The sequence below is a fragment of the Trichechus manatus genome, unplaced genomic scaffold (assembly GCF_000243295.1).
Source record: "Trichechus manatus latirostris isolate Lorelei unplaced genomic scaffold, TriManLat1.0 scaffold00362, whole genome shotgun sequence".
Lineage (NCBI taxonomy): Eukaryota > Metazoa > Chordata > Mammalia > Sirenia > Trichechidae > Trichechus > Trichechus manatus.
Genome location: NW_004444298.1, coordinates 337,426 through 353,192, shown reverse-complemented (window position 1 = coordinate 353,192; position 15,767 = coordinate 337,426). Strand labels below are relative to the sequence as shown.

At 38.0% G+C, this 15,767-nt stretch overlaps 1 protein-coding gene across 1 annotated transcript; it reads right to left on the bottom strand.

Moving 5' to 3' along the window:
- Positions 1-3,007: 3,007 nt before the first annotated feature.
- On the bottom strand, positions 3,008-3,996 carry LOC101352340 (olfactory receptor 5D18). Its single transcript, XM_004390960.1, has one exon. The coding sequence runs from the start codon at positions 3,977-3,979 to the stop codon at positions 3,008-3,010; it is 972 nt and encodes a 323-aa protein (XP_004391017.1). The 5' UTR covers positions 3,980-3,996.
- Positions 3,997-15,767: the final 11,771 nt, after the last annotated feature.

Genomic DNA, 15,767 nt, shown 5'->3' with positions numbered 1-15,767 from the left:
ATTCACAGAGACATCAGATCAAGCAAGTGATAAGAAAAGGGGTTGATTGCAGAAGTAGTGTTTAATCACATTTGGGATCTAGGACGGGATCTCAAGAACTAAACACATGTGAATCAGAGAACACACTGCTCCTCACAGGTATCAGCCAGACACCAGCTCCTCACAGAGTTTCTGGGACGTGATGACCGTGTACACCAGTGTGTTGCAGATGGCCTCAAAGCAGTCATAGGACATCATGTCCAGCAGGATGACCTTAGCGATTGCATAATTACAAAACAAATAGAACTGCATAATGCATCCTAGGAAGAAAATGGCTTTGTCCTTGTTTCTGCATATTTCTTCCATGGAAAAGATTGGTATTAGACATATTTTTTTAACCCATATGATGATATATTGAATGTCTTAGTCATCTAGTGCTGCTGTAACAGAAATATCATAAATGGATGGCTTTAACTATGATAAATTTATTCTCTCACAGTCTAGTAGGCTACAAGTTCAAATTCAGGGCATCAGCTTCAGGAGAAGGCTTTCTGTCTGTTAGTTCTGGAGGAAGGTCCTTGTCATCAATCTTCCCCTTGTTCTAGGAACTTCTCAACGCAGGAATCTCGGGTCCAAAGGATGTGCTTTGCTCCCGGAGTTGCTTTCTTGTTGGTATGATATTCCCCATTCTCTGCTAGCTTCCCTTTCCTTTTGTCTCTTGTAAGATAAAAGGTGGTGTAGGCCACATCCCAGGGAAACTCCCTTTACATTTGATCAGGGATGTGACCTGAGTGAGGGTATTATATCCCACCATAACCCTCTTCAACATAATCCAATCTGGCCTCATTAACCACTGGCAGAGATTAAGAGTTACAACATATAGAAAAATTATATCAATCACAAAATGGAGGATAACCACACAATACTGGGAATCATAGACTGACCAAGTTGACACTTATTTTGGGGTGACATAATTCAACCAGGATATTGAACTCTGACGTCTAGTAGTGTTGACAATATTCATTTATTCATTTATTTTTTCAAAGTACAACCCCAAACTATTGTTACTGAATGTGTGTCTCCTGAGAAAGAGTCTAGTGATAGCAAAATTCTAAAACAATGAGGAAAAAAACAATTGGCAGTGATTCCTTATATCATATATGCAAAACACGCACAAGAAAGTTATCTTGTTTATGTATTTGTCTTAGATTTAAAGAGATGGGGATGAGTTTAAAGGTGGATTTAAATTTAAAATATTGAATGGGATTCATGTCATGATCAAAATCCATGAACTGAATAATGTCAATGTCAATCTCCAAGCTCTTGATGAAAATCAATCTAAAGCACACAATATATTGCAATTTTATAAAATATTGTATTAGCAATAGACAATGAAATCATAATACTTTAATATTTCTAAACTTTTTAATTGCATTGTTTTAAACAAGGAGCCTCTGAATGGAAGAATACCCAGTATCCTAAATTATCATATAATAAGCCTTGGGAAAATCTTTTTGGTAACCTTCCCAGAAACTGAGAAATTGAGTGACTCTAATGACTACACACACACACAAAAAAACACTCAAAAATGTATTTATTATAACAGCAATCGTTAATTACTGCTCACTATTCTATAAGTCAGGTGGGTAGTTCTGTGATCTGGTCTATGCTTGGTTGATCTCGGCTCATGTTATTTAGGTCTATGAGATCAACTGGCAGGTCAGCTGACCTAAGAGGGTCTCCTTCTCAAGTCTGGCGGTGGGCTAAATTTCAGGTAGTATAATGGAAGGAGTGGGCAACTGTGTTATTTTTCTCTCATCAGCCAATATTCTAGTCTATGTTTGTTCATATAGCAGCTTCACAGAGTTCCAAGAGTGTTTGCAAAAGCCTCAAATCTCTCGGTTTTGGAACTTGCTTCAATGTCATTTTTGCCACCTCTGGTAGCCAAAATAATTCTCATGGGTAAGCTACATTCAAGGATTGGTCAAATTGAGAGTTCTGTTGAGAAGGATTCAGTAATTATGCCCATGTTCCAAAAATAAATAAATAAATAAATGATATATAACATTTGTGACAGCTGGGTGGGCAAAATTATAGCATAAAACACAGATAGGGCAGGCACTCAATGCCCCTAATGTTTGCATATACTGGTTTCTGAGATTCATTTCTTAGCCTCTGGTACAGCCTGTCAAACTTATCATTTTTGTCACATTGGAGCTCTTTTGAAAACACGTTCAGGATATAGACAATATTTATTCAACTTTTCAGTCATGCCAAAATAACCTGAATATAAGATACCACACAAACACACACACACGCAAGCATACACACACTTTATACAGTATTCAGTCAATAAATATTGGTTGACTCAATATTAAATTCTCATTTCCTTAAGTTTGTTCATTCTAGGTTTTCCTGAATAAAATGTCTTCTTCACTGAAATGTGTCTCCTAAAATCCTGGCAATTCTCTAGGCCAACTTCAAATAATATCTCTTTTATGAAGACATATTTCTAATGTCCTTAAATGGATTTGAAATATTCATTGACTCAAAATTTTTAAGATATTTATTATAGTCAGCCTTTTACAATAACTCCTTTCTTTATTGCCCCAGCAACACCATCAAATTACGCATTTCTTGAAGGCAAGTCCTATTTCTTATCTTTACTCTCATTTGTGCATATGTAACCAAAAAACTAGTGTTTGTTGAGAACCTACTATGTTCCAAGTATCTTATAAGAAAGAAGGATGGAATTAATGTTTATTCAGATTATGCAAGGTGCCCCACATGATGTCTATATTATCTTTTGTTCTTCATTATTGGATTATCAACCTGTTCATGTTATCACAGTTTCATAGATTTAAAACTAAAGATGAGAGAGATTGCTGATCTTTTCCTGGAATGAAGAGACAAAGCCAAGTTTAGTCTCTTTGAGCCAACATCCATATGGTTACCATTATGCAAGATTAACTATTAATTTTAAAGTATCTTTTAAAACTGCATTTTTTGAACACAGTTCATTTACAAATTAGGGACAAATTCTACTAAAATCACATGCTGAATGAGAGAAGATTTTAGTGTCCATTATCTTGCCGACTGTACTCTTGACATCCTTATTCCTCAGACTGTAGATCAAGGGATTCAACATGGGAATCACCACTGTGTAAAACACAGAGGCTACTTTGATAGTGTGCCTGGAGTTTTTGGAGTTGGGCACACAGTAGAGGAAGAGGATGGTGCCATGGAAGATGGTGATGGCGGTCAAATGAGATGCACAGGTAGAGAATGCCTTATGACGACCACTGGCTGAATGCATTTTCAAGATGGAGACAACGATGAATATATAAGATGTGAGAATGATGAGTAATGTACTCACCACGTTAAAAGTAGCAAAGATGAAAAGCAGCAACTGGCTGAGAGAAGTATCAGAGCAAGAAAGAGAGAGAAGTGAGGAGAACTCACAGAAGAAGTGATTGATTGTGTTGGAACCATGAAAAGATAATTTCAAAGCAGAGCATGTGAGTATCAAGGAACACCCTACTCCCCATGCATATGATCCAACCACCAGTACAGCACGTAGTCTCTGGGACATGGCAACTGTGTAGAGCAGAGGGTTGCAAATTGCCACAAAGCGGTCATAGGCCATTACAGCTAATAAAAAGGATTCAGTGACCGCAAAGGTACAAAAGAGAAAGTATTGCATTACACATTCTAAAAATGAAATGGTTCTGTCTTCTACAACTAGGTTCACCAGCATCTTGGGAGCAATGATGGAAGAATAGCAGAAATCCACAAAGGAGAGGTGGCTGAGGAAAAAGTACATGGGGGTGTGCAGTTTGGGGTTAATTTTGATGATTACAATCATCCCAAGATTCCCTACAACAGTGACACTGTAGATGGCCAGAAATACCAAGAAGAGGGGAATCTGCAGCTGTGGATAATCTGAGAAGCCCAAAAGAGTAAACGTGGCCCCACTTTTATTTCTCTCTGACAGTAACATGGCTGCTGTCTGTGGAAATCTGAAGGTCAGTTCTGGAAATTAAAAAAAAAAAAAAAATTAAACATAGTAAGGCTTTAGGAAGCTTAGTCAACCATCGTTTGCTGAGACTGGAAAAGATATCTTTCAGGATTTACGTGTTTTTTAATCAAGAAATGCTAAAGCTGGAAAACTTTAAAACATGATAACTATTTTTTTAAATTTTCTTAAGAAAAGGCAATAAAACCATTAAACAGAATTTTGTTTAAGTTTTCAACTCTAATTTTTAGTATTTACAAATATATAAAAATGAGATATAGGGATTGTATAAAAACTCATTGCCATCCAGTCAATTTCGACCCATAGGGACCCTAGAGAGGACAGAGTTGAACTGCCCTATAGGGTTTCCAAGGAGTGACTGGTGGATTCCAACTGCCAACCTTTTGGTTAGCAGTCAAGCTCTTAACCACTAAGCCACCAGACCTTGTGGGGTTGTGCAGCAATTTTAAGTCATATCCTCCCATAACACTTTCAGTTCTCCTTGAATATTTTAAGTTCATAAAAGACAAGCCTAGCCTGATGAAGTGACAGATTATTTCAGCTCCACAGTCAATAACAAAAATCATAAATGTCTATTTTATTATCTGACACATTACATGCACATACTATGGACATAAAGAATGGACGGCCTTAACACTTCCCATTTGTATTTTTATTGTTAATTCCACATAGTGTGTTAATTTTTTTTTCTGACACAGTAAACCTGATATCAAAATAAATCTTAATTATTTTTTTAACAGCCTGGGTGGTGCCAATGCTTAAGGCCCTTGCCTAACTATCCAAAAATTTAGAGGTTCCAGTTCACCCAGTGGTACCTTTGAATAAAAGACTGGTGATCTACTTCAGAAAAATCAGCCATTGAAAACCTTATGGAGCACAGTTTTACACACATGGGGTCTCCATGATTCAAAGTTGACTTGACAACAATATATATATATTGTTCATATATGTATATATGTTCATCAGATTAGGAAATCCTAAATTCCAATCAGGAGCCCTAGTGACTCAGTGATTAAAAGTGCTCCACTGCTATCCAAATGTTAGGCGGTTTGAACCAACTAGCCACTCTGCAGGAGAAAGCTATGACACTGTTCTGTAAAGATTTACAGCCTTGGAAACCCAACGGGGCAGTTCTACTCTGTCCAATAGGGTCCCTATGAGTCAGAATCAACTCAATGGCAATAATTTTTTTTTTTTTTTTTTTAAGTTCTAATTCTTTCTCATTGCTCCAGGAATGAAAAAAATCAGAACAGATGATAAAAATAATCTAGTCTACATCCTTATTCCAGAAGAGGCATGATAGAAATCAGAAGAAGCCCTGACTTTCCCAGTAACATACAGATAAAGACCAGTCTATAAACCCGAGCTATGTATCCATTTCTCTACCTCAAACACTGGTCCATTTTATAAGTCTATCTACTAATATATTTCCTTTGTTAATGATCACTTATTTGTGAGCAAACTGGAGACTCTAAATATGGGAAATATTCCACTAACATTGTTATGTGCCACAGCGATATACTTGAGGACAGCAACCAGATGAAACACAGGAGATGGATTTTAGACATGTCTTCACACTAGGAATAACTAGACTCCTTGACTTAGGAATTCCCTCTCCCAAAGTATCTCCAACTCACTTCTCTTCCTTCAACACACCTAGGATACTCATTCTGTCCCTGTACTGTGTGATGAAGATAAAAACATGGAATAGTAGTGCACAATTAAGTCATTTCATGAGAAAACAGTAATACAAAGGAATCATTGTATTTCCAACACTGGTGCCCAACACCTCTCAGATCCCAACATATTGGGAAGCTCTTTCTCTACGATTTCTGATAAGTTTATCTCTTATTTTGAAACCCAACAAATCATTTTCAGATTGCCCGGAAATAAGGATTTCAGGTCATGTACAAGACCGAGACTCTCAATGGTCCTATCCATTTCCTGTATAAATCTGAGTGCTAAAGACAATCCCAAAAGGCAAAGCATGACACAAATAGTCATTTTAATCATAATATGTATTTTTTCCCCTTAGCACCATATTGTATTTACCTAAGGCATTTAAAACTTAATTTTAATCAAATGTATGTTTTTAATTCCATGGCTTTTTTTTTTTTTCCCCCAAATGTGGATGTTAAATTGATGAGAAATTTATTCTCTCATTTAGTCCGGGAAGTAAGAGAGCTAAAATATTCCATATAATCGCCTCTCATTTTATTATTGTTTTGATCTCAGGAGACACATGTGTTCCCTGCTGTATGCTTTAAAATCTTAATTAAAGCTTGAAAGACAGACAGACAGACAGATACATAAATAGATAGATTGATTGATAATTTTGTTTTTACTAAAGTTTCTGTCCAATCACTGATTATTCCATTCTGCTTAAATATTTGTGTATTCTACCTTGACAGCTACTCCAAAAATCTACAAAAGTAAGAAAATACACATTCCCAAAACTCTTAGGGCACATCTATTCCCTACCCCAGGTATCTGTCATCCAGGGCAGTGTTACTGATGAGCCAGGTCCTCTATGCAAAGCTCTGTGTAGAGTGTGCACATCCTGTTCCTTGCATGTTCAGGTAAGTACCTTTTGCAACCGCTCAATATTCCTCAAGAACTCTTTACATCTAAAGGCTACATTTTCCCCCTTCAAGCTGTTTCCTAGCTACCCTACACTGAAGTTAATATCATTATGTCTTTAGCATTTTAAAACAACCCTATAAATGGCAAAGGGAAGTCTTCTCCTGCCTCTGGGAAACTTGGATGGGAGTGATGTATATGCAATGTTACACATGTAGTTACAACCTTGGGTCATGAACCCTAGAGACTATCTGTTGCTCCATTCTCTAGAGGACAAAAAATAAACAATTAAAATTAACTACGTTTCTCAGCTGTACTAGAAAACCTAAAGGAAATTTACAGTATCATTAGGGACATTTTATAAGAAACAATTTATATTTCAAAGCCACCTTCCCCAGTCTCCTGAACATTCCCATACTCTCCCATAGTTAACAAGTATATGTATCAATAGGAAACATAATTATCAAATATTAATTGACTAAATATTATGTGTTATTCTGATAGATGAGAAATGATGTCTAAGTGCAGTTTTCATTTGTGCTTCTATTATTATGAGTCTAATTGAACTACTCTTCATACCTTTTGGAGCAACTTGTATTCCTTTAATGTGGACTCTTTAATCGTATCTCAGGTCCATTTTTCTGTAGGACTAATTGTCATTTTCTACTCAACTCTATGTGATAGAAGTGGTGTTTTTTTTCTCATTTTTTCTTTTGTCATTTTAATTTAATTTCTCTTGTTTTTGCTATGTTTCCATATATTCACAAAATCTAAATTTTAAACTTTATTTTCAGAAAATGTTTTGATGTGTGGAGTAAGAAAGCAATCCAATTTCATCTTTTCCTCATATGGCTAAGGAAAGATCCCCATATGACTCTTGAAATATCTGTTTCTCCAAATAAAACACTATTTTAATAAAAGACACTTTAAAATTTATTTTAAATTTCTTAGAATTAAGCTTACTACTCTAATTTGTTTTTGTTTTTTTTTCTCTTTTTTTCCTGAATAACTGTGAGTTTCTATTCACGCATATGAACATTAGAACAGAAAATTTAAAGTGTAATTCCTGGATATTCCCACATGAATTTTGTATTACAATTATCCTAGTCCTAATAATTGTGAACTAGACTAAACAAATCTTAGAAATATTTCCAAACCTGATATCACTGGTAACACACCTTTTAAGTAAGTAATATCCAGGCATTTTCTAGGAATACCAAAATGGCCCCAGCAATTGTTCTTTCTAAAGGGTAAATTAATTTTAATGACCTCTTAGACTAACAGAGTGAAATAATAGAATAAATGTCCACTAGAATTAGGGTCAAAAGAGCTAAGTTCCTATCCTAAACCAGTCATTTCTGGTTATACAAACTTGTGTGAATCACAATCATACAAACAGGCTCAACTCTGTGTCATCATCTATGCAGTGGTTGTTGTTGTTGTTAGGTGCTATTGAGTCACTTCAAACTCATAGTGACCATAACAACAGCAGAACAAAACACTGCCCAGTCTTGCACCATCCTCATGATCATTGTTATTATTGAGCCCATTGCTGCAGCCACTGTGTCAATCCATCTCACTGAGGGTCTTCCTGGTTTTTGCTGACTCTCTACTCAACCAAGAATGATGTCCTTCTCCAGGGACTGATCCTCCTGATAACATGTCCAAACTATGTGCGATGAAGTCTCTCAATCTTTGCTTCCAAGGAGGATTCTGGCTGTACTTCTTCCAAGACATGTTTGTTTGTTCTTTTGGCAGTTCATGGTATATTCAATTTTTAAAAAATTTTTTTTATTGTACTTTAGATGAAGGTTTACAGTACAAATAGTTTCTCATTAAACAGTCAGTACACCTATTATTTTATGATATTGGTTAAGAACCCCACGATGTGTCAACACTCTCCCTTTTCGACCTTGAGGACTTTTTTTTTGGTGAAAACATACACAGCCAAAGTTACACCATTACAAACATTTCTACACGTACAATTCAGTGAAATCGGTTACATTCGTCCAGCTGTGCTGCTATTCTCATTATCCTTTTCCAAATTATTTCATCATCACCATTATCTTCAATTCACTGTCTCCTAGGGTTCCCATCAGACCTTTTGAGTTGCTGTTGTCAATTTGATCTCACATAGATAATTCTTTTTTTTGGTACCTTACCTGAAGGTTTGCAGAACAAATAGTTTCTCATTAAACAGTTAGTACACAAATTGCCCTATGACAATGGTTAACAACCCCATGACATGTCAACACTGTCCCTTCTCAACCTTGAGTTCCTTACCACCAGCTTTTCTGTCCCCTCCTGTCTTCTAGTCCTTGTCCACGGTCTGCTGTGCCTCATTAGTCCTGTTTGTAGTTTTATGAGGCTGTCCAGTCCCCGGCTGAACGGTTAACTTCAGGAGGGGTTTCATCACTGACCTAAAAGGGCGTCCAGGGTCCATACACTCCGGGTTTCTCCATTCTGTCAGGCCAGTAAATCTGGTCCTTTTTTTTTGTGAGTTAGAATTCTGTTCTACATCCTTTTCCAGCTCTGTCCAGGACCCTCTATTGTGACCCCAGTCAGAGCAGTCAGTGGTGGTAGCCCGGCACCATCTATGTGTACTGGACTCAGTCTGTTGGAATCCTCAGTAGCTGTAGTCCATTAGTCCTTTGGACTAATCTTTTCCCTGTATCCTGTTCTCTTCATTCTCCCTCTCTCCCAAAGGGGTGAGACCAGCGGAGTATCTTAGATGGCTGCTCACAGGCTTTTAAGACCCCGGACACTACTCACCAAGGTAGAATGTAGAACATCGTCTTTATAAACTGTGTTATGCCAATTGAGCTAGATGTTCCCCAATACCATGGTCCCCACAGCCCTCTGCCCAGCAATTCGGTCCCTCAGGGAGTTTGGAAGTGTCTATGGAGCTTCCATGACCTTTCCTTGTACAAGTTGTGCTGGCTTCCCAAATATTGTGTACTGTCTTACCCTTCACAAAAGTTATCACTTATCTATTGTCTATTTTGTATTACCCCCAACCCCTCCTATCCCTTGTAACCAACAAAGATTGTTACTTTTTGTGTGTAAGCTTTTTCATGAGTTTCTACAATAGAGGTCTCATGCAAAATTTGTCCTTTTGTGATTGACTTATTTCACTCAGCATAAAGTCCTCCAATTTCATCCATGTTTTGAGATGCTTCACAGATTCATCATTGTTCTTTATCTTTGTACAATACTCCATTGTGTGTATGTAATGTAGTTTGTTTACCCATTCATCTATTGATGGGCATCTAGGTTGTTTTCATCTTTTTGCTATTGTGAACAGTGCTTCAGTGAATATAGGTGTGCATATGTCTATTAGTGTGATGGCTCTTATTTCTCTAGGATATATTCCTAGAAGTGGGATTGCATTTTGTAGTGCTTTTTTTTTGTGGTGCTGACGTTTTCTTTGTTCCTCTTACTCTCCTGTGCTGAGTTCCTTTTGTTTGTGGATTTTTTTTTTCATTTCTTTTGCGTTTTGTAGATTTTGTTTTTACTGAGACTTTACGTTTTTCTTCTTTATTTTGATGAGTAGGTTTGTTAACTTTCCTTGTGGTTACCTTGAAATTTACCCTTATCTTCCCATATTTTTACCAGTCTATTATTACCTGGTATCACTTGACTTCCTCTCCATTAGAAGATTCTATACCTACACCGTTTATTCTCTTTTTTTGTTCTGATGCGGTTGTCATTTACAGATTAACCTCTCTGGTTTCCGTTTCTAATTCTTTTGGTTTTGCATAGTCCTTAAGAGTTCATTTCCTAAGTTGGTATCTGGTAGTACGGTCCTGTGTCCTATATTCAGCCTGTGGTCTGATATTGTTTGTTATCAGATTGAAGGACTTCCTTTAATAAGTCTTGTAAGTTCGGTTTGGTTTTTACATAGTCCCTTCATTTCTGTTTATCTGGAAAAGACCTAATTTCACCATCATATTTGAATGAGAGCTTTGCAGGATATATTATTCTTGGCTGGCAATTATTTTCTTTCAAGGTTTTACATATGTCATCCCACTGCCTTCTTGCCTGCATTGTTTCTGCTGAATAATCTGAGTTTAGTCTTATTGTTTCTCCTCTGTATGTGACTTTTTGTTTTTCTTGAGCTGCTCTCAGGATTCTTTGTTTGTCTTTGGTTTTAGTGAGTGTGATTATGATCTGCCTAGGTGATTTTCTTTTGGGGTCTATCCTATATGGGGTTCGTTGAGCTTCTTGGATGTTCAGATGTTCAGCTTTTCATCTTTCATGATATTGGAGAAGATTTCTGTTAGCCATTCTTCAGTGATCCTCTCTGTGTTTTCTGTTTTCTCTCCCTGTTCTGGAACCCCAATCACTCGCAGATTTTTGCTTTTGATTGTATCCCACATAATTCTCAGGGCTTCTTCATTTTTCTTCGTTCTTGTTTCTGGTTTTTCCACAGGGTTGTATCCAAGTGTTTGTCTTCTATTTTGCTGATCCCATCGTCTATCCTTTCAACCCTGCTCCTCAGCCCTTCTGTAACACTGTCCATTTTTGAAATCTTGTTGCTTATCTTTTGGATTTCTAATTGTTGTTTTTTTTTTATGATTTCTAGTTGTGAATTTATTTTAGCATTTTGTTCCTGTATTATTTTCTTGACTTCTTCCATTTTTTGTCAGTATTTTCCATGAATTTGTCTGCTTTTTCCATGAATTTGTCTATTTTTTCCTCATTTTTGTCTGTTTTTTGCTTCAACTCTTGGATAATTCTGAATATTAGAGATTTGAATTTCCTATCAGTTAGGCCTAGTGCCTTTTCTTCTACTGGAAGGTCTCTGGTGTTTTATTTTGGATGCTTACTGGAATCATCCTGTCTTGTTTTTGTAAATGATTTGATACTGTCTGCTGTCTTTGGGGCATTCAGTGGTTATTTTCCTAGTTTATTGATTGTAGATTTGTTTGTTTCATCCTGCTTTTTTGTTTTATTTGGTTATGTCTGAGTAGGCAGGCTGTGCATTCTTTGTTGTTTGCTCATCTGTGGGCATGATACTTTTCACCTCCTTCTCCAATGGGCGGGGTCAGTCACTCAGGTATGGCAGAGCAGGGAAGGTCCAGCTGAAGGGGAGTTGTTGGGATAGGTTTTTTGTGACACATACCAGGGCTGACAGTGCAGAGCAGGAGCCAGTGCATGGCAGGTTCCAGTAGGCAATGCCTATGTTGCTTGGGAGTGTGATGTTCAGCACACGGTGTAGGTAGGCAGGAAGGAGGGGGTAGATTGTGATGTGTGGAGCTAAGATGGGTATGGGGAAGATCAGAGAGAGGAGAGAGAAACAGGAGTCAAAGACATACACACAAACAAAAAAGATTGCTAAGGGAGCTTGCTACTGGAGTGGCGAGATGAGAGACTGAGAAATGGGAAAAAACAAAAATTAAAAAAAAGGGTAGAAGAAAAAATGAATAAATCTAGAAACTGGAAATGAAGAAAGACAAAAAGGGAATAAGAGAGAGAAGAAAAGAAAACAAAGAAATAAAAAAAAAAAAAACCCAAAAACAAACAAGACAAAAGAAATGCCCCAGGTAAGTCCCTGTGCATCCGTGCTGAGAAAAGGACTAGCTTCCAATCCACGTGGTACTGCCCAGCTAGAAGGGGCTCCCAAGCAGAGAAAAGAAAAAGAAAACAAACAAACGAATCCAAACAGAACAAATCAGAGGAAACAAACAAACAAAAAAAGCCCCAGGGGTCCCACCAGCATGGCAGCAAGGGCCAGGAAGCAGTTTCACAGTCAAGCGGTGTTTCACAGACTTTGAGGAAGAAGCAAAGATGGCGCACGGAGCCAGGTATTTGAGAGAAGGGTAGGGAGGTGGTGAGAGGTAACGAAGCAATCTAAAGAAGCAGATAAAAGCAACACCAGCAGCCAACAAATGCCACTCAGGGAGCTGGCCAGTGCAGGTGGGTGGAATCCAAGTGGCACTGGGGGAAGCTGTGCTTCCTGGCCAATAGACTGTAGCTGCAGGAAGCAGAGGAGGCTAAATGGGGGTGAAAAAGGGTGGGGAGTCAGAAAGTCTATATCGTGGGTTACCGGTTTTTGTGTCTCCTGTTGAAAGCTCCGGGAAGCTGCTTTCTCGTACCTCCTGTTTGCTAATCTCCGATAGGAGTACAAGATGGTGGATCCGCGCTGTGGTAGCTGATACGGGACCTCTGCATGCTTCTCTCCTCGCTCTCTGTTCTCGGTCGGTTTCTTATTCTACTCAGTGATTGGCTGAGTCCTTTATCTCTTCATTTGATGGTTACGGTTTCAGGATTCACATGAGACTCTGTTTGACTTAGTTTTTCTGATATTTGCTGTGGAGGGATACTGTGGTGCTTCTGATTATAGCGCCATGTTCCCTGGAAGTCATGGTATATTCAATATTTTTTGCTAACACCACAATTCAAAGGCATAAACTATTCTTTGGTTTTCCTTATTCATTGTCCAGCTTTTGCATTCATATGAGGCAATTGAAAACACCATGGCTTGGGTCAGGAGCACCTTAGTCTTTAAGGTGATATCTTTGTTTTTCAACACTTTAAAGAAGTGTTTTGCAGCAGATGGCAGCTGACTTATAGGAGAGTCAGGGTGAGTCTAGAAGTGGGGGAAAGGAGAAAAGGGGAGAACACAGAAGCTGGGAGAAGCTACAAGCTAGCATTGGGAATGCTCATTCATCACAGTCATTTTAGGGTAGGCCTGGGAAACACCCCAAAGAGAAATCACAGAAAATTGACTAATACAAGGAAGCTACATTGTGATTTTTTAAAAGGCGGCACAAAGTGCCTGTGAGAGTTCTCAGGCCAAACAACTGGGAGGAGGAAAAGGGAGACCATAGCGATATGAGAAAGTGCTGTTGAATCTCACTGAGACTCAATATGGACAGACACTATGACCAGAAGAAACAGCAAGGGCAGTAGGGCTAGGGAATACTTCAGACTGACAGGGCAAAAGAGAAGGAAAACAGCCCACAGTAGAACACTGTGCACAAGCCTGGGCTGGGGCCCTCATGGGGGAAATACATAGAGATCTCCTCACCTTTGCCAAAAGAACGTCGAGCTCCACCACTTACATCCCCATCTGAGAACAGCTAAACCACCCACTCTGCACATTCTTATTGAATTCCAAAGATCAAGCATCCAGAATTCCTGGATTAGCAACGAAAAAAGCCTAAGGATAAGAGTGATGTCTAGCGGATTTCAGGAAAAGATACCCAGCCTGCTGCTGATGGGTCAATTCTGACTCCTAGTGACCCTTTGAGGCTGAATGGAGCTGCCCTCTGTGGTTGCCAGGGCTGTAAGTCTTGGCAGAGGTGGGCTGCTGCATCTTTGTCCCATGGAGTGGCTGGTGGGTGAGGGTGCCGGTCGTTTGGTTGGCAGCTATGTGCTTGGCCCTGTGACACCAGAGAGTACAATCAGAATGTTTTCCCATAAAACAAGAATACATAATTTAAAGTAAAATAACAAAGATAACAAAAAACAGTAAAACACACAAAATCATAAGAGAAGAAAGACCAGCCAAAAGCAAAACAAGAAGAAAAGGAAATTTCTACTATGGAGACCAGATTACCACAAAAAATTGATAATTATCAGACCATGGTGCTAAACATGTTTTAAAGGAAGCAAAAAGCACACAGAAAACAAACTAGCAGAGATCAGGAAACAAATGGAAGAACAAAATGAGAGACTCAATGTGGAAACTGAAAACATTAAAAACAGAAAACTACTGGAACTGAAGAATAAAACAAATGAATCACAAAAAGCAAGAGAAACACTCAACAATAGAGTTGAATATATGGAAGACAGAATAAACGATCTAGAAGTCGAATTAACTGACCTTATCGAGTCTCAAGAGAAACAAGAGAAAAGAACAAAGAAAACGAACAAACCCTGAAGGAAATATGTGATTCAATGAAGAAATCTAACACTAGAATTACTGGATTCCCAGACCATCATGACAACAATAAAGACATAGAAACGATTTTCCAAGCTACAATTTGAGAGAATTTTCCAGCTCTAAAGACAGAACTAAGCCTGTAAATATAGAAAGCTATACGAACTCCAACTAAAATAGACAAAAAAAAAGAGCAACTCCATGCCATATCCTAATACAAGTATTGAAAACCAAAGACAAGGAGAGAATTCTGAAAGCAGCAAGAGAAAAACCTAATATAACATACCAAAGGGCTTTCATGACAATCATTGAGGATTTCTCCCCAGAGACTCTAGAGGCCAGAAGACAATGGAGAGACATGTATAAAATACTGAAAGAAAACAACTGCAAACTAGGAATTCTTTACCCAACAAAATTGTCATTCAAAAATGATGGAGCAACTAAGAAATTCTCATATAAACAGTAGCTCTGGAAATTTGACTTTGACACCACCAGACTAGCTCTTTGCCTTCTTCAGCTGCCCTTTGAAATTTCTGTTTAGCTCTTTTATGTTATTTCTTCCCTTTGCTTTAGCTACTGTACATTCAACAGCAAGTTTCAGAGTCTCTTCTGACATCCATTTTGGTCTTTCCTACCTTTTTAAAGACCTTTCGCTTTTTACATGCATGATGCCTTTGATGTCTTTCCACAACATGTCTGGTCTTCAGTTATTGGTTTACAATGTGACAAATCTTTTAGTGAGATTGGATAGTCTCTAAATTCAGGTGAGATCTACTCAAGGTAGTACATTGATTCTCATGGACTTGTTTTACATTTATTCAGCTTCAACTTGAACTTGCATATGAGCGATTGATGATCTGTTCCACAGTTGGCCACTTGCCTTGTTCTGTCTGATGATATTGAGCTTCTTCCCCAAAGTAGTTCATTTGATTTCTATGTATTCCATCCTGCAAGGTCCATTTATGTTGTTGAATAAATATATTGGCAATGACTAACTTATTTGTCTTGCAAAATTCTACCATGTGGTCTCTGGCATCATTTCTACCACCAAGGCTGAATTTTCCAACTACTAATCCTTCTTTGTTTTTAACTATTGCATTCCAATCTCCAGTAATTATCAATACATCTTTACTGCATGTTTGATCAATTTCAGATTGCAGATGTTGGTAAAAACCTTCATTTTCTTCATTTTGGCACTGGTGGTTGGTGCACAAATTTCAATAATATTTGTATTAACTGGCTTCCAAGTTGTTGTTAGATGCCCTCAAGTTGGTTCCAACTCAT

Coding starts and splice junctions, on each gene's coding strand:
- LOC101352340 (XM_004390960.1), bottom strand. CDS start 3,979: ATGTTACTGTCAGAGAGAAATAAAAGTGGGGCCACGTTTACTCTTTTG.